The following is a 19,997-nucleotide window of genomic DNA, read 5'->3' as shown; positions in this document are numbered from 1 at the left end:
AACGTAGCTTGAAATGGACAGAAATACCAGCAATGCATAATTTTATAGTAACAAGTAAAATGTCACTAATTCCTTACGAATAGCTCCTAAACAGGACATTGACTTTGATTTTTTACTATGATTATGTTTCATGAATTTTCAAATGATTTCTTCTGACAAGCTACAATTATTTTTTTTAAACCCAGAATTGCAAAATCCACAGAAATGGAAAATTTCACTAATTGCACAGCTATAATATGGCATAGGGAACACACCAGATATTTTTGTTGTGTCATTTCCTTCATCTTGGAAGTATCATCTGTATACTTACACAGAAATACCCCAAGTAAATACTTGACCTGATACATAAAAATTTGCAACCCCTCCAATTTTTAGTACTTGAATTTTTAGTAACAGAGAGTATTCTCTCAATTACGTTCCATTATTAGTTTCAGTTATGTTATTATTATTTTTCTTCTTTTTTTTTTGAAATAAGGTGTCTCTATGTAGCCCAATGCCCCTTCTTCCTGAGTGCTGGGATTACAAACATGCACCATCACAATTGGTGATATGTGTGTGTATACATATATGTATATATATATATAATCACCAAGTGATATTTATTAATACATATATGTGTTATATATGCATATATATGTTATATATATTCTTTATTTTTTGCCAGTTTTGAGGCTTGAACTCAGGGCCTGGGCACTGTCCCTGAGCTTATTTTGCTCAAGGCTAGCGCTCTACCACTTGAGCCACAGTGCCACTTCTGGCTTTTTCTGTGTATGTGGTACTGAGGAATTGAATCAGGGCTTCATGCATGCTAGGTGAGCACTCTATCACTAAGCCAAATTCCCAGCTCCTATATATATACCTTTTTTTCCTGGTCAGTCGTGGGGCTTGAACTCTGGACCTGGGTGCTGTTCCTAGCTCTTTAGCTCTACCACTTGAGCCACAATGTCACTTCCCTATATATTCTTTAACACATAAAAATGCAGTCTTCTGCATCATTTTAACTTTTAAAAAGTTCTAATGCTGAATGTGTCAAATAAAAATCTATAATCTTCTAAGAACCTTCGGCTTTTTAAAAATTCTCTTAACTGTTACCTGGATAAATAACTTATTAGTGTTTTCTGTACCTTTCCTTGCATTCTTGGAATATTCTAGTCATGGGGAAATGACTGACAAGTTAGGCAAAAAAAAATCTCTAACATTATAAAATATGTGGTCTATTTACTTTACAAAACAGTGCTCACAATTGCTTTTTTTTCTATTCAGAGTTTTTTTTTTGAATAGAAAACTTGCAATGTGAATACAGATTCCCCTTATAATTACCTATCACAAGGGAAATAATGAGAATAATGAGAATTTTCCAGTAATTATTACTAAAAACAGAGCTGTTACTGGGAGAACACATTCTTCCCCCTGCATCCTCCCAAATTCCAGGTGCCCTTTCTTTCTGGACTTCGTGGAAGAAGCACTCTGGTGCTCTCTCAGCCTCTGCTGCTTCCTCCATTCTTTGTTTGTATGTGAGTGAAGTGTGATCTTACGGGAAATTCTCTCCACACTGGGAGCACCAGGAGTGCCTCATGATTCCCATTCATTACTGATTAAATGACAGCTCAGGGGAGTCAGGGTTCCTCTGGGGGAAGGGGAACATGTGCTGTGACATCTGGGTAGTATCATTTGCTGCTGGCCAGAGGAGCAACTAGCAGGTCTGCGAGTACAGGATGAGAAAATGGGCAAGTTGAAGTTCAGGGCAAGAGATGATTGTTTGGGAAAAAGAAAGGCTAAGAGAATATTGAAAAAAGGATTTTATTATGCAGATGTTTCAAACACCACTATAAAAAGTGATTTATAACAAATTACCATGTGCAACCATTAGGAAAATTCAATAATTTACTTGCATTTTGTCACATTTGCATTGATCACTTTCTTTATCTTTTCTTTGCTGCTATATTTTAAACTAAAGGTAAGATACCTTGTAATTTCCTTCATTCCTAAGTCTACATTTTTAAGAATATGTATAATCATTTCTTAACCACATTACCATAAATATGTTTAGCAAAATTAATTTATAATAAATATTTTTTATCATCTTGTTCTAGCCAGAAACTTGAGGCTTCACCCTCAGTTTTTCTCACTCAAGGTTGGAGCTTTACTACTTGAGCCAAACCTCTACTTTTGGCTTTTTGCTGGTTAATTCAATATAAAGGTTCCTTGCCTTTGTCTTCCCAGGCTGGCTTCAAAGTTTGATCCTCTACCACTCTCAATCTCCCGAATAGTTAGGATTACAGAGCTGGGCTACTGGCATCCAGAAAATTATTTCAATTTTTAATGGGATCCTTTCATCAACTTGTATTGGAGATCCATTTTATTTTAATCTCTGTTCATTGGTCATACACTTGGGTGAGTTCAAGTTAAAAATGATCATTTCCAAAGACCAGGAAAGGCCCCAGGACTTGATTGGAGAGACTCATCTTAGACTGGACATTGATTGTAGTTGCCAGTTCTGAGGTGGTATTACCCAGGCGGGTTTCTTACTCTGAATTACAGGGCCCTCGTTCATGCTTATAAAATATAACTATACCAGGTGCTGATGGTTCAGGAGGCTGAGATCTGAGGATCATCGTTCAAAGCCAGTCCAGGCAGAAAAGTCTGTGAGAGTCTAATCTCCAATTAACCACTTGAAAACTGGAAGTGGACTGTGGCTCAAAGTGGTAGAGTGCTGGCCTTGAGCAAAAGAGCTCAGAAACATTGCCCAGGCCCCATAACCAACAAAAAAACAAAAACAAAAACCAGTATTATGCGCACCCCATTATGAATGCTAATGGCTGATTTAGTAAATCTCCCTACCCCCCATGCTTACCTACAGTATGTGAGTAACTTTGACAATGGAGGGGCCAGAATCTCTCTTACTGCTCTTAATTTAGCACATGACTTATTGAACACATAGTGATGGCACTTACTAGGCCACAGTCCTATTTCCTTCCATTCATGCCCAGGGAAGCAGTTAGCTTCCACAGTTATCCAGCCACACTGTAAATGCAGGCTGAATTAACCACCCGATTGCCAAATCTCCATTTGGCTGTGTGCTGAGGAAGAGGCAATATTCAGTAGGAAACACACACAATTCTGCAAGCTTCTTGTTATTACACTTGGCTTCCTGTTATGCAGAGATAGGCGGAGAGAGCTGGGGGAGGTGTTGTAACCAAAACCCAGGGAGACCCAGAAGTAACTGCCCTCAACATTCCTAAGAAACACCAACACCCAGAGGAGAATCCTCGCTCTCTCCCTCCTCTCCTTTCACTCCTTTCTCTCCCCCACCATTTGTATCACCACCCTTCATGCCAAGACAGCACACTTACTTAATTTAGACATAGTCATCCGTGCTACATTCCTTGCAAAATGGACTTTGCTTTCTTCGCTTGGCAAGTAAGCAAGGACATTGGTTAAAGCTATAAAACGTGGGATAAGTAAACCTGTTTCATTCCTGGGCACTGGGGTAGGCATTCTGGAATCAGCTTGGAGATCTATCTATGAGTTAAGTTACCTAGATTTGTTTCAAGGATGACTATTCAGGGAAGGTGTATGGGGTTTCATTTCAGAGCATGTCCAAGAGTCCCAGCTTGTTTGCTTCTTTAAGAGGTGATGTTTTGTTCCTGCCAAAGTTAAAAATGAAATGTAGAACTGCAGAAAAAATCCAGGAAAGTAATCACACAAATTTATTCTGAAGTCCAAATGACAGGTTATAAATTAGGAAGGTTTTCAAAGTCCCTTTACTTTTACCTCCCAGTACTGAGAGTTTTTAAATGAGAGGAAATTTGCTGTAGAGAGACACAAGGTATTAAAGAAAGCAATCCTGGAGGTTCTAAAATCAACAGCTCTAATTTTCTTCTTGGTTGAATTGAGGCCCTTCCTGTCTGACCACGGGAGCGTCTGCACGGGTGTGAGGATGTGTTCAGACACAAGTGCATGTGTGCACTAGGGAGTGTGGAGACAGGGTGGAGAAAAGTATGGTGTATGTATGTTTCTTATACATTTACAGCAATCCTGACAGCTCTGCTGTGCAGATGGCTCCCTTCTCTGCCCCAGGGGCTGCTGCATGGGCCTGAGCCCTGGGCCCAAGTGCTGGACTTGCACTGAGTTAGCTCAGTCCCCCACTGCTTACATCTTGGCCGCACTGGGTTTGATTAGCAACGTTATGTTTCTTCCTAAGAGCATGGGCAGAGAGCTGGTAAGATGTAGCAGGATTACCTCACTTTTTCTGTTGGTGTCAGCACAGCCTTGGTGAGGGCTTGAGGTTTCAGTACCATTTCTCGGTCACTGTTTTTTGTAGGTCTGCTGAGTGTTGCAGAGGACACTTAGGGCGGAAATAAAAACAGGAGTTGTTTATGCACAATACTGAGGCACGCTGGGTGAGGCTGAGGCAAGCGTTCTATGGTCAGAATGTGTCCCTGCAGTGGACCTGTTGGAAATTAAATTGTAGTGCAACAGTGTTAAGGGTAGGAAAGGTGGGGCCTAATAAGGAGACATGGGGTCTCCTTGTGCATGGAATTATTTCCTTATCTAGGGAGTGGGATAGTTTTCATGAGTGTGGGCTATTATAAAAAGTGAGTTAGGGGCTGGGAAGGTGGCTCAGTGGTAGAGCTCTTGCCTTGCATGCATGAGGCCATGGGTTCGATTCCTCAGCACCACATAAGCAGAAAAAGCCGGAAGTGATGCTGTGGCTCAAGTGGTAGAGCGCTAGCCTTGAGCTGAAGAGCTGAGGGACAGTGCCCAGGCCCAGAGTTCAGACCCCATGACTGGATGCAAAAAAAACCCAAACCAAAACAAAAACAAAAGTGAGTTAGGCTCCTTCTTGCTCTGTTGCTCCTTCCTCTGGACCTCTCACCTTCTCACCTTGGTGTGAAGCGACACAAAGTTCCTTCTGGATACTGGCGCTATGCTCCTGAACTTTTCTACCTTTAGAACACTAAGCTTAATGAATCTCTGTTCTGTATAAATTGCTCAGCCTCAAGGGCTCTTTACAGGAGGGGAAAACAGATGAAGACCAGGGGCTCCAAGTAGTAGGTTAGGGATTGTGGGTGTGTTCCCGGCCTAGAAGAAGGGTGGTGCCATATCTGTCCACTCTGCTCTTATTCTTTCACCATGCTGATTCACAGTGTGGACACCTATCTACACCACTAGCATCCATGCTAGAATACTTGGGCTGTGTGGCCTAAGGATGGATATTGGACTGTGAAATCAAGTTTCTAGCCACATAGGTAGAGCAAATCATTTCACCTCTCTGGGCTTTAAGTACCTTGCTTCAAAAAAAAAGAGATGTAATATTTTTAATTATTTCCAGAAAGAGTATTTGTGAACATTAAACAAGGCTAGATATATAAGGTGGTTGTAACATGGTTGGTACAATAAATTAATATTATGTTTATTTGTATGAGGTTAGGATTCTATCTTGTACTGGCCACTCTGCTTGAACAAGAACAAGAGAACATACCTACAAACTGTCCTACAAACAGGAAAATTTGTCAGTATTTGTCGTAATTGCTCTTCAGGTCTGTGAGCTCTTGGGCACAGAGCTGGCTGGGTCTGGCTGATCTCACACCCCCAGAACTTGATATGATTCTTGCCAAGGGCTCAGGCAATGACTTATCCAAGCCACACAAAACTGAACCCGAGGTCTTCACTTCTTTCTCCTCTTAGTCTAGCCAGTGTCTAAGGCCTGTCCATCTGCCACAGGGCTGCCTCTCAGGATCTTTCCTTCTCCATCAGACTTACCTACACCAGACTGTCTGATTTGCACCTGACAAATGGTTCATTGTCAATCTTTTTTCATCTTTCTCTTTCCTGTCATCTCTGAATCTTTTCTTTCCTTCTTCTCATTTAATATAAAAGCTACTTCATATAAAGATCATATTAATACTAATTGCTCCTATTTAATTCCTATGTTTTAAAAGGCAGGCACTCACTGGGATATATCCACTTGTTGGCTAGTATGGATTAAGTTCTATGAAATAACCTATAATCCTGAGGGATGATTCATCCTGCCATTCCAGGATATGGAATCCTGTGCGGTTCCATGACTTTATCCTGTCTTCTCACTGGGTGCTATGTGAGGTGCCAGAATAAAAGGATGAGCAAATTACAAACATGAAGGCATCAGCTTTGTATACTGAATCTGCAAGTGGGAAAGAAAGACAGGGTAAGAAGAGTACCCACCCAGTGATTCATGCTGTGATGTACATAGATATCCAGGGAATAGAGGACAGAACCAGAAGGCAATCAAGTCTTGCTTTTCTGTGCAGGCTTTTCATAGATGTAACTAGAAGTTCACCTCAAAGAATAGATAAGAATTGGTAAAGATATAGACTTGGTATAGGTTGGGATGGGTGAGGAGGCCATTCTAGCAAAAGCATTTTATCAGCAGTTAAATGCAGGATGGGAAAATTTGGAACAAGGACTCAAGACTCCACAGTCTGCCCTTCATCTTAAAGGAGGGAGGTGCTGGTGGTCACTAGTGGCTTTTAGGCAGGAGATGAGGAAGAACTTGTGCATTAGCAGGATCACACTCTAAGCAATGTCGTCTGGGCAACTATCTGGTTTGGTTGGTTAGTGGCTGCCACTCATAGCATTCTCTGTAGAGTACAGTTGTTGGTGTCAAATATGGGAATAGTAGATGAGAGGACAGATGACTGTAAGCTCAGCTGTCTACCTGGTCAGCTGGACAATCTAACTGCAAACAGCTGGACGGATGGGTCTGAAACTCAGGAGAGAAGTCGGGGGTGAAGCCGTGTAAACTCTTTCCCCTTTGCATATTCACTGAAATGTGGTTCCCAAATTAGTGTATAGAGTATTTAGAAAACATCTAGACTCTCCTCCATCTGTGAATGCTCTGGACAACTCTCCCACCTTTCACAGCCATGAAAAACAGAGCCTAGAGCAGACAGTTGAGACCTAGATGGGAGCAAAACTCCCAAGGAGACCCTAGGAGATTTTGTGATTGGTTATTTTCAGACTGTGTGTGGGGTGGGGAGGGGTGTCATCAGAAGACAGGAAGACAAAGAAAGGAAGTGATCATGTTTCCTAGCTGACTTCTCTGTTCACACTTCCTTCTTTAATGGTCTCTTGTTCTGTGGAGCAAAAAAAAAAAAAAAAAAAAAAAAGCAGCTAACTTCCACAGCAGAAACCACATCCTAATGACATGTTAGCAATTCTTCAATCTTCTTCTTTCCCTTCTGGTTCACTCCTTCATCTGTAGTCTAATATTAGCACTATGCACAGTCCAATTGAGTAATTTGTCTGTGTTTTATTATGGTCCTCTCTTGCTCAGCAACATGAAATGGCTCCCTGTTACCTCTAAGATCAAGGCTGAAATCTCCATCTCCCACCAAAATCTGGGCCCTGGAGTCTGGCTTCCTGATTTGGTGAAACACTTAGTATCCTTTGTGGCTTATTTCAGCCTATGTTTTGTAATGATAACACTCACATTCCAGGAAGGGCTAACCTGTCTAACAAAATCTATGATGATGGAAAAATATTCTCTTTCTCTGATGTCTGATACTGTAGCCATGCATTCCTCAGGGCTCTAAAGCATTTTCAATATGGCTAGTGACTTAAGAAATGAGTTTTAGCTTAGTTTATTTTAATCCCTTTGACTTTACACCGCCACTTATGGTGCCTAGTACATGGTGCAGCTGGCTAGGGGCTTATTCTTTCTTTCTCTACACCGTCTTTATGGGTAGATTTCTGGTTCCATCAAGGTCCACATGTCTCACTTGCTCCAAAAATGTTCTGCAAATGTTAAGCAATTGTATTCTCACTTTGCCCTGCTTGTTCACCTGTAGCTTCCTCTGCAGCCCAAACCTGGTTTTGACCTTCCAGAAAGGCTAAGAGCTTGCACTATGCAGTCCAGCACTGGCTTAGCCTTATTATTTCAGCATGAGAAACATTTCCATGAACAGTAACAGATCTTTTCATTTAGTTCAAGGGGAATAAGGTTCACACACAGAGAAGAGAGGGTGCTCAAAGCAAAGAGACTTGGAGACAAAAGTGAGTGAACACCAAGGCCCATTATCATTAGCCCTGGCCAGTGAGCAATGTTGATGGTCAAGAATGGAGCTGTGTTTCATATGGAACAGAAAGTAAAAAGATAGTACAACATTGACTGCTTCTCTCTTTTCCAAAAGTCTCACGTGTGAAACATACCTTTCCTTTTTAAAATTTATTATTGTTGTAAAGATGATATGCAGAGGGGTTACATTTAGATAGGTCAAGTAATAAGTACATTTCTTTTTGAATTCTGTGTAACTAACCTCTTTCTAGTATGTGTAAAAATCTTTTCAGGATATATTTTCTGACCTGGAGAGATCTAGAGCTGCATCCAGTCCTTCAAATTTCCTTCTACTTATTCTCTTCCTGACCAAACCCTTCTGTTGTTCTTTTGGGTCACTTGTACAGTCTTTGAGTAAGGAATCAACTCCACTGAGCACCCTTGAAAACAGCAGATAGCCCAGGAGCAATATCTAAAATAAAATTCTTATTGAGGTTCCAGGGCACACAGATACCAAGTGAACCCTTCCTATCTGCATGTTGTAAAGTTGTCATCAAAATATGCAACCATTTTTCACTATAATCAAATAAATGTACTCTTGTGGTGATAGTCATCCAATGAGAGGGTGATATTTGGCAACCTATCTAGTTCCCTGGTGAGAATTGAGGACTGCAAACTGGAAGCCAGGAATAAGAGTATATGTAAGGAACACAGTTACCTTGTGAGGGTCAAAAGGAGCCCTTTAAAGATAGATTATCAGATTCTTTACGGAGAGCATTGGTACTTAAGGAAGGGTTATTACCTAGGAAGAAAACTCTGGACCCAACTGGAATCAGTGGAAGAAAGATTATCATTCCATATACATGTACAACATTTAAAAGTAAAACACGAATGGGAATAAAAGTGTGAACATAGGGAGATAAAAAGATAGAAATAAGTACAGTGTACTATTTGCAGTTATTGTTTTATCCCCCTTCGGTTTATTCCTTTTTGTCACTGTTTTTGATTTCTGTACCCTTTGTCACACATATAAGTTTATCTGATTTGGGGAAGGGAAGGGAAGCACAGAAACAGTAGGCCAGAGGGTAGATCAATTCAGCAGTGATACTCACTAGACACTATATTGGAAATGGCCTATACAGTTTGGGGGTGAGATGGTCAGGAGGGGGAAAACTGGGAGAAAATGAGGGATGGGTGACACTGTTCAAAAAAATATATGCGTTACCTGACTTATGTAACTTTAACCTTTCTGTACATCACTTTATAATAAAATTTAAACTAAAAAAAAGGAATGAGGGAAGAAAGCAAGTTTGCCTATGGAGTGACATTCTGAAGTAATAGAGAAAGATTCCAAAGACCCTCTTGATAGCAAGAAATAAAATCATCTGTTGACAAGCGTAAGATACAGACTGCTGAGTGGTTTGTGAATTTAGTTTGATCTCCACAATGATTTCCACATAATAATGAATTAATATTATAAGCTAATGTAACAAGTGGAGAAATTGATTGAACTTAGGAGAAATTGCATAATTTGCCCAAGGTCAAAAACCAAGTAAGAAAATTAAAACAACAACAACAACAACAACAACAGTAGCAGCATAAAAAAAAAACAAGGAAGAACTGATCTCGAATTGGGTAAAATGAACTGGGGTAGTTGATAGCTTCCTTCATCTAGGTCATGAATGTCCCAGGGATTTACAGAGGCTGGGTAGAATGATTATAAAAAGGAGACTTCCTCCCCTCCTGAGAGAAGAATGCTGACCCTGGATTTTACAAGTGAGGAGCATCAGCACCAGATCAAGGAACCAAAGGACTCTCAAGTGATTTTAGGATCAATGTTCAACTGGCTGGAAAAGAAGTCAGAAGGAAGCACTGAATGAGGTCCAGCGTGGTGGATGGTAGCTGTGGAAGTAAGAGAAGGAGAGCATCGCTCTGAGTGCGAATCACCACAGAGACAAGACATAGAGGCACAGATTGGGACCCAAATGGATGACAAGCAGAGCTCCTGTTGGACAAGAGTTGGTTTTACCACAGTGTAGAGAGGGGGTCTGGCTTCCAGGGCTGCTTTTGAGTTCTGTTAGTAGTGACAATCTGAGGGGAAAGGTCCTAGGAGGGCACCAGTCAAGGTTATTGGTCCAGCATGAAGTTCTCAGTGGGCAGGGGACAGAAGGTCACTCAATGACTCGTAGCAAGAAAATTCAAGACACGCAAACTCCCTGCCCATTGGCCACCGGAACAGAAGCTGGAGAGTTTCCTGGGGCCGGCTGACAGTGAGGTCCCAAGGCTGGCTCCTGCTTGGAATGGGCGGCCGTGGAAGAATGCTCGGGCAGCTTCCGGCGGCCTCTGCAGCTGCGTGGCCCTCACCCTGACCCCTCAGAGCCAGGCCATTATTTTCTTCTCTCTCTTGTCAGATACCAACTCCCACGCAGGAAAAGGAAGCACCTTTTGTCAGATGCTGCGGCCACTTCCTCTTCGGCAGGCTGCAGCCAATCTTTGTCTTTGCAGAATGTGGGGGCAGGCCGCAGCAGCAGCTGGAAGACAAGTGCGTGGGTCTGGGTCCAGCCCTGGTCAGGAGCTGGACCCCAGCCTGGTTTCCTTCCAGGGCCTGTGTGTGTTAGGAGTGGGGGGTGATTGTCCTTGATTCAGATCTGGACTCTTAAACTAAACCTGGCTATGACCCTACCCAGCTTCCTCTTTTATCTCCTCACTCACTCTTTGCTTACTGCTTCATGTCCTTCAGTCTGTCTCCCTATCTGTCTCTCTCTGTAGCTCGATCAAGAAGCGTGATGACCGGTGAACATATGGCGGCCTTTCATCCATCATCCACCCCCAACCCCCTGGAGAGACCCATCAAGATGGGCTGGTTGAAGAAGCAGAGATCCATCGTGAAAAATTGGCAGCACAGGTACTTTGTGCTCAAGGCCCAGCAACTCTACTACTACAAAGACGAAGAGGAAATGAAGCCACAGGTACCAGTTGGGTATTCTTTATTGATAGACTCTCCATCGCTAGGTTTGGCTCAAGGTGGGGCCCACTTAGGCCATCCAGACCGTCTTTGTAGAGCTAGGCACATCCATTTCTGGGGAGGTTGCTTTTGCCTCTTCACTACTTTTTCCATTCCTGAACTGTAAAGATGACATAGAGGTCAGGCAAATACAGTGGACATTCGTAAAAAAAATCACTAAGTCAAGGCTTATAATGTGGTGTTGTCATTAATAGGAGAAAGTGTATTGGGTACTTGATTTGGGGGCTGTTCTATATATACACACACATACATGTAAATAATACTATATATTGTGTGTGTGTGCTATTCATTATGCATAAATATTCATACCAGACACTGCTCTAGGAATTTGAAATAAATATTAGTGAGTAAAATAGGCAAAAATCTCTCTGATAGGAATTGAGAATATGAGGAGAAAGAAAATAAGCATACCATAAGAAAAGTTTGTAGTTTATTAGGGTAAGATTAGTTCTATGAAGTAAATATAAAGTGGCAAAGGAAAAGAGAGGTTTCTCAATTTTCAATTAATTAATTAATTAATTAATCAAGTAATGCCTTCACTGGGTTTGAATTCTGGGTCTCAAGCTTTTGCTTGTAGTGCTCTTTCAAGTGGTGCTCTATCACTTGACACACATCTCTACTTCTGGCTTTTTGGTCATTAATCAGAGATAAGAATCTCATGGACTTTTTTTGCCTTGGCTGGCTTTGAACCACAATCCACAGATTTCAGCCTCCTAAATAGCTAGGATTATGGGCATAAACCACCAGCATCTGGTGAGGTTTTGTAATTTTTAGTGAAGTGGTTAGAGTGCCCATGTGAAGAGGGTGACATTTGAGCCAGGACTGACGAGGAAAGGGAGTTAGCCAGATGGATCTCTGGGCCAAGGACATTCCAGACCTGGAGACCATCTGCCCAAAGGCCAAGGGGGCCATGTTGGTTCTCAGGCAGATAGCTTGTGGAGAGCATGGTGAGAATGGTAAGAAATGAAAACCAGAGAGGAGGAGGTCAGAGAATGAGGGCAGGGGCCCAGGTTGGGGTGCTGTAGACTGTGGGGAGGACTTAACTAGATAATACCTCAGGAAGGATAGCCAGAGTAGAGAGGTCATGATTTTTAGCTAATGTTGAAAAAGGGTGATTCTTGTTACTGTGTTCTATTAAAAAAAAAGTAGGGGGCCTGAATCAGGAGGCATGAAGCCATTGAGGTAAGTGGTTATGATGATGTCAAGAATCTCAGTGAGAACTATGGCCTGCAGGCAAACGGTCAGGCTGGGAATGTACTTTGAATATAGAATGAGCAGGCTTTCCCGACAGGGTGGATGCGGCTCAGGGGTGACTGCGGCTGGGAGAATGGGCTTTGATCATGGGTATCCTCCTTATTCCATAAATTCTTCATGGTCACTGCAGTGTGTAAGATGGGAGGAGGCATTGTTAACAATGACCCTGGGATCCCAGGTGTAAGCTGGGTGTCTCAGGGCAACTATGACAACTGCATACTTACGTGGAGCTTTTGTCTATGTGAGGGTGGGCTTGACCAGAAGGTACTTACAGGAAGGACAAACTCTGGGACCTTCTGGAGCCAGAATAAAACTCAAGAAGGGTGAGGCTAAGACGTGTGGATATTGGGGGTAGATGAGCATGTGAGTGGAGGCAGAATGAACCACTTTGGAAGAATTCTTTAAAGGGATTCTTTAAAGGGAGACCTGAGGATCTGTAACATATCAGCACGACTTTGGCGAACCACACCCTTTGCTTGAGAGTGTATTGAACATCTGGCACTGGAGACCTGGAAGGGCCTCAGAGACTCTACCACACATACCTAGTTTACTTTCTGATATACTGTGTGTGGTAACCAGACTTCCTGTCCTCTCTGAATGACCCAGACTTCATCAGAGAGGAGTAAGTTCAGGCTGAGACTGTGGCTGGGTGTGTTAGGACTGTGTAGAAGGTCTTCTTACCTGTGGAGAGTAAGAGGATAGGCAATTACATTTGAAGGCCAGCCTAGGCTGCATAGTAAGACCCTGTCTCAAAAACCCAAATAAGAAACTTTTTAAAAATGTACTCAGCATGTTTGTGTTGTTAAGTTAAAATATGAATTTATAAACTGATTATTATAAGGTTTAACTTTAAGCCTACTATAGCTTTTATGAGTTAAGTAAATTACCTCTATGTGTCTCATAGTTTATGTTAGGAAAACAAGATTGTTCAGACTACTTGAAATAATTGTATTAAGTGTTTTCTTGAAGCTAAATGTTTACTCTGAGACTTCTTGAAAGGAGCCACTGTTTTACATGTACTGATTAAAGTAGCTTTTTGTGTGCTCTGTCCTTCTAAAAGGATACCAAACGTATTAACAACAAAGAAAACCTGGAAACAGCCCCTTCTCTACCATAAGAAAAACAAACTAATCATAAAGGCTAAAATAATCTTTTGAAGGTTCCTACTTCTTCCCAGTGTAGGAGGAGCAAAGTCAAGGCCTTCTTAGGATTAAATTAGCCCAGAGTAATTAGGTAAAGCTTTGTCTAGGATGATAAGGATGATTTATTCTTAACAAATCTATTAATGTAACACATTAGATCAATAGGTCAAGTGAGAAAAACCACAGACCCCTCAATGAGTGGCTGAAAACAAAAAGCATGTGATAAAATCTTGCCATTCATTTCAGATAAAAACAAACTAAAAATGAAAATTTTAGGAATAAAATGAAAATAATCTCTAGAAAGAGTAAGCATATTTTTGGTATGTTAATACCTATATTTTGATTACAAAAGCCATACATGTTCATTGTAGGAATTTTAGAAAATGCAGAAAACTAGTCATTGAGTCTCATCAACAAGAAATAGCCACCTTAATCTACCATCACCTGTCCAGAGACATTTAGAAAAAACATTTAGAAAACCATAATATCATTTACTTAAAAATAACCATACCATAAATATTACTCCTTAATATTGAATATTATTCTACAATGGAATTAACAACAAATAATCTATTGTATGGATGCCCAGTAATTTAATTAACTAATTACTTGCTTTTGGGAATTTGAGCTGATGTTGATATATTATTGTAAACAAATTAAGTACTTGTCCAAATCCATTTCATATAGTCATGGTTCCTTTATTAAGATAAAATGATCTATGTTAATCATAAAATCATGTAACAATTTTTTGAGAATTCTGAGACATTGGCAATATCTAGAAATGAAGAGAAAGTTAGAGGCATGAGCTAAATTTTTGGAGCAAAGTAATGAGCATTCCCATGTTATTTCCCTACCATTTGTGATTCTGGTAAATTAATCACTGCAATGTAAAAAACATATTCAAAAAATGTAGCTATCTTCATAATCTCTGGGTAGATAGAAACATATCTTTATAAACATCGACAAAGCAAAATGAAATTTCAAATGATGACAGCAAAAGTATATACTTCATTTTTGGTAAACAAATACTCATAAAATATTTAAAGTGTTTCAAATCCATAAGAAAAATCCAAACAGTTCAGCAGAAAAATAGGAAATGATATGAGTAGAAAATTATATGTATTCAGTCTCATTAATAATTAATGACATACAGTATAAGCTAATGAGATACCAGTGTTTCCTTATCGAATTTGGATAGCGCCCTTAGACATTTTAGTGAATGGGGGCCAGGAACAGGAATTCCCATGCATCACTTGAGGAAATGAAAATACACCTTTTCTGGTGAACATTATGTCTTTTAAACATAACAAACCCTTTGCCTCCCAATTCTAATTGCAAGAATTTAATCTCATAGGTAGTTTTCTGTCAGTGGTGTGTGCTGCTAAATGTTTTACAACTTATAACAGACTTCTCTGGTAGATGAGTTATGATTTGTGTGCAGTCTTGGGCAATTTCTGTGGTATAAAATATTCCCACTATAATAGATTCAAACTACCAAAGTGATATTACTAAATTCAAGATGTGTAGCAGCAGAATATTATATAGAATTTCTGCTACATGGGTAAAACAAAAGTAACCACAATACTAGAATACCAGAAATACTAGTAAATAATAGGAAAGTGATTTATTACTACGACTACGACTACTATTATTATTGAGGTACTTGGGACTGAACTGAGTTGTATTTGCTAGGCAGCTACTCTATCACTTGAGCCACACCTCCAGCATTTGTTATTTTTGAGCATAGTAGGTGAAAGTAGTTATGGACAATGTGGGCCCTTCCCTTTCTGAGACAGTTCCTTCCTCATCAGTGTCCTCACCCTCATCCTGACTGGTGTCCCTGTGCCCTAGATTACCTTCCTCTATCCATTTATGACCTCAGAAGGTCTCGTGCCTAGTATGAGGAAAGAGCACCAAATTCGTAATTTATGTCCACATGAATGAGATGAATTAGAGTCGCTACCTTTTTCATCAAGTGGGACTTGGAAGTTAACACCTTGTGTGTAATTTGTAATCACATTGACCACCGTTTGAATCATAGCTTTCCTATGAACTAGCTTGTGATCTCGAGTCAGCTGACAGATGTCTCTAAGCTTTATTTCCTCATCTCTCTATTAGGGAAAATACAAATTCTTACAGATATCTTAAGTAGATAGAGATGTGCTGCAATATTCAGGGCAATCAGCAGGGAGTCTGGAACTTAATACCTGCTCAATACATGGAAATTGTATATTGTATATTTAGTGTTTTATTTTTATTATTTTCTGATTAAATGACTTTGGTGATCAAATGACAGTTTAAAGAGGAAATGAAAGGAAGCAAGTACCTTTGAACTTGACTTTCCTTCCCTCCCTAGCAGCATCTTTTCTTAAAAAATAAAACTAACAGGACCTTCTGGCATCACAAAGTAGCTTAGCACCATCCCCAAATGCAAAGATAATGCATCACTTCCTTATTATATTTACTGTATATTACTATTATTTATTATTATTTCTGCTGTTGTATTTTCTTTTATCCATGTGGTAAAAATTCTGTAGGATGCCATGTTGTTTACATACCTCAACTCTGAGTTTAGTAATATCATTTTGATAGTTTGACTCATATTTATTCTCCAGGTTAATTTTGGCTCACAGATGACAGAGCTACTTGTCTGAAAGGCCTCACTTTTGATCTTTCAGGGCTGCATGTATCTACCAGGAAGTACGATCAAAGAGATTGCCACGAACCCAGAGGAAGCTGGGAAATTTGTCTTTGAAGTTATTCCAGGTAAGTGCCAAAAGATGGAGGCAGAGGTATGCTACACTGCCCTGTTTTATTCAGTGAGTCCTTCCAACCAACAAACCAACCAATCTGTTAAGAATGGCTCTGCAGACAGCTCACAAGCCTATGCTAGTTGATTAGGTAGTATCAGGGTTGGCATAAAGCCCATAAACAAAATGAGTGCTCATTCATTCAGTTCTATTGAGTATTCTGTAATGACATGCTTGGAGCCAGGTGCTACATTGGGACACTGATGTGAAAAGATATCATCCCTACTCACTTGGAGGAGCTCAGAACCAAACAGACCAATCACAGGATATAAATTGTACTGTGGAACTTTGCTTTGAGTTTGTGAGGATGGAGGGAAGTCAACAATCTTATACGGGGTTCAACAGGACCTAATGAGAAAGGAGAGATGGACTTGCTGTATCTATTTAGTACATGACCTGTGTGCGTTACCTTCTTCCAAGAATTGGCTGTGCTCCTGCGTCTTCCATACTGGCCACTTTACTCTGTCTCTCTGTCTCTTGCTTAGACGCAAGCCCTAGCCCCTCCAGAAACTGCCAGGCTGTTGATTTGGCTGTGTTGTCTTGAAGCTATATCCCATGTTACAACAGAGAGGGTAACAAGTGTCCTTGGGGCCTTTTTCCTTTAGCATCTTCACATAACTGAAATCTAGTGGAGTTTGGCAACAAAGCAAACACATGAATAGATTGTGTGGCTTTCTAATGGGATAAATATTATGGGAAAGAATTAAATTGAAGAGAATGTCTTGGCTGAGATGGGGATGGTGGCAATTGCTTTGTCAATTATAAACAAACTGGAAGAACACACTACATTGAGAAACTAGCATCTAGGAAAATGCCTGAAAGTCCTGAAGGAGTGAACTAACTGCACATGAGAAGGAACAGCATCCCAGGGAAGGGGATGGGCCAGGGCTCAGTCCCTGGAGCCTGGTTTTCATATTCAAGGAATGCTAAGGAGTCCAGGGTGGTTAGACTGGAGTGGTGCTGAGAGTACGGATTTTGCTAAGATGTGGACAAATACAATTACAAGGTGCTTGGTTCTTGTGTTGAGAATAGAAAGCCATTGGGGGGCTCTAAGCATGATAGGACTCAAAGTTGTATAATTCTGTTGAATTGACAGTAAAGCATGGGGGAATGACAGTGAAGGGAAACCAATGAAGAGACTTTTGCAAAAGTTCAAGTTGAAGACAGTGCCAATAGAGAAAGTGTTTTTTTTCATAGGGTTGTTTCTGACAGAACGAAAGGATGTCCTAGGAAGTGTAAACTGAAAAGGCAATGTTTTGACAAAGTAGTAGACTGGAACGCACCTATGGTAGGGAAGAATAATGTATGAATTATATTCAAGGTCAAATTTGGAAGCAATATGGGCTACTGGAGTCTCTACCGGGAGGAATGAAACCTTGCTTTGAACTTACAGTAACTTTCTGGGTACCAACGGGCAGGTGGCTTTGCATGTCTGGGCTTCAGTTTTATGATCTGTAAGATGGGGATATTATGTCTCTATGGTTCCTGCAGCATTTTTATTAGTAGTGCCCTAAGCAGTTCTTGGATTCCCATTTTACTTTTAGCTCTCAGGATTTTCCTGAGAGGACAGGGATTCCATGGGCTGACCCCTCTGGTCAGAATTGCTGAGGATCCAATGACAAGATAAATTGAGACTCATTTTCTCGAGGTTTTAAAGAAGGTGAGGTTCAGTCACACTACAGGTCAGTCCAAGAGACTGGAACCAAAAGGAGCCAGAGAGGTCTTGTTCCCTAAATCCCATGTTTGACCCAACATGGTAGCTCAAATGGGCTTCTTCCTGAGCATATGGGAAGAATGGATTGAAAGTCATTTTGCAATGCAGTGACCTCTTATCATTAAAAGAGATTGTTTTCCTGACCCTCCTCAGGCCTCCTTGTGTTTTACCAACCTCAAATGATTTCAACTTTATAGGCTTCCACTTGGAAGGAGGCCTACATTACTACATGGCCTATAATTGACATTCTTCCTTTTCCTATTTTCCATTTTGGGTCACCTTTCTGCATTCTTTTGGTCTCTGCTGCTTTGCTATTTTCTTCATCCTTTTGTCCATTTGAGAAAATGGATACCCAGGGAATACTGCATAGATCTCTACCATAGTTTTAAAGGGAAGATGCTAAACAAAGTCCTACCAAGCTTTATGTGTCTATTAACTAGATATTGATAGCCTATTGTCTTCTAGGGCTTTCATCACCAAGAGAATGATGATCTGAACAAGAAACAATAATTTTGTGAGAAAGGAATACTTTTGCTCATTGCCCTTTCCACCTCAGGCTGCTGTCTTTCTCCATGTCCCTACAGTTGAGTTTAAGGCTAACTTGGAAAGTGTGTTTTTGTCTGGGTGCTAGTAGTTCATGCCTATAATCTTAACTACTTAGGAGGCTAAGACTTGAGGATCACTGCTCAATGCCAGCTCTGGCAGACAAATCCCAGAGTCTCTCTCTCTCTCTTCTCGTTTTTGGTTGGTTGTGGGGCTTGAACTCAGGGCCTGGGCACTATCCCTCAGCTCTTCAGCTCAAGGCTAGTGCTCTACCACTATGAGCCACATGCCACTTCCAGTTTTCTGGTGGTTAATTGGAGATAAGAGTCGTGGATTTTCCTTCCCAGGCTGGCTTCAAACTGTAATCCTCAGATCTCAGCTTCTTGAGTAGCTAGGATTACAGACATGAGCTACTAGCCCCTTGAGCCTCTTATCTCTAATCAACAAAAAGCTATAAGTGAGGTGTAGTTTGAGTATTAGAGTACCAGGCTTAAGCAGAAAATGTCAAGCCAGAGTGCAAGAACCTGAGTTCAAACCCTGGTAAAAATACCCCCCAAAAACAAAAAAGGAAGTGTCCATGGTGGGCATGATAGCTCAAAATCTTCACACTTGCATGGGCTGATCCCATTTCTGCGAATGCTGAACTTGACACTGTGTACTTTTTCTTCCTTTGGGTAAGAAATGGCTTCTGTCCCATGTGGAAGTAGCTTGCAGTCAAAACCATCTCAAGTGCAAACCACTGTATTCAGTGTTTGGTGTATAGAATGAGTGCTTTGATTAAAAAAAAAAATAAAACCCATAAAGACACGGAGATTCAGTTCTACTGAGGACAGTTAGCTAATGAATACACTATTGACTGGTAAGGCTTCATTGACCCAAGACAACAATTGAGTTCAGCCTCCCTTCCATTCCCCTTGCCTGAGTCTCCTGCCATTTTAAGACCTTCACATTTGCTACTCTTTCCTGCAGCCTCATGGGACCAAAATCGCTTGGGACAGGACTCTTATGTCCTCATGGCCAGCTCTCAGACAGAGATGGAGGAGTGGGTTAAATTCCTGAGGAGAGTTGCTGGTATGCCTTCTGGAGGTAAGGACCTCTTTAGGCCTTTCTGGGCAGGTTGTAACATCTGGGGAGGAGGAGGGAGTTCTGGACATCATCTCTCCCTGAACAGTGCTCGAGGGACAAATTAGATAATGATCTTGGAACCACAGTCATGACCAAGTCCTCTGCTGATTATGGAGAAAAGGGTTCAGAGCTTCTAGCTTTCCTTATAGGCCATCTCAGAAAGCCAATTCCAAATCTAAAGGCTAGATGGCAAGCCCTTTGCCCTTGTTAGCGAAGGTGTCAGCCAAAGCTGACCCTTGGCTTCCTGGCAGTGCTTACACAGCACTGTGGGTTAGCCCTATCATGGGACTTTTGGGGGCTGAGAGGGTGGATAGCAAAGCTGTAACTTATGCTATTCAGCACAGGA

General features: G+C 41.0%; 1 protein-coding gene across 4 annotated transcripts in view; it reads left to right on the top strand.

Annotated features, from left to right (window-relative positions):
- Arhgap25 (Rho GTPase activating protein 25) overlaps positions 1-19,997 on the top strand; it is a 78,855-nt gene that overhangs the window by 25,787 nt on the left and 33,071 nt on the right. For 2 of the 4 annotated variants that reach the window (XR_011368224.1, XM_070004484.1), the window contains exons 2-4: positions 10,808-11,013; positions 16,138-16,225; positions 19,496-19,612. Coding sequence is in view for 3 of the 4 variants with exons in the window: in XM_070004484.1 (XP_069860585.1) it covers positions 10,808-11,013; positions 16,138-16,225; positions 19,496-19,612 (411 nt within the window). In the remaining variant the exon portion in view is untranslated. Of the gene's footprint in view, positions 1-10,320; positions 10,581-10,807; positions 11,014-16,137; positions 16,226-19,495; positions 19,613-19,997 lie in introns of those variants that run through there. The other 2 variants (XM_070004486.1, XM_070004485.1) reach the window with 2 other exon arrangements.

Source organism: Dipodomys merriami, unplaced genomic scaffold (genome assembly GCF_024711535.1).
Source record: "Dipodomys merriami isolate MVZ:Mamm:240054 unplaced genomic scaffold, mDipMer1.0.p SCAF_63, whole genome shotgun sequence".
In the NCBI taxonomy this organism is placed as follows: Eukaryota; Metazoa; Chordata; class Mammalia; order Rodentia; family Heteromyidae; genus Dipodomys; species Dipodomys merriami.
This window is presented reverse-complemented; position numbering and strand designations above follow the sequence as displayed.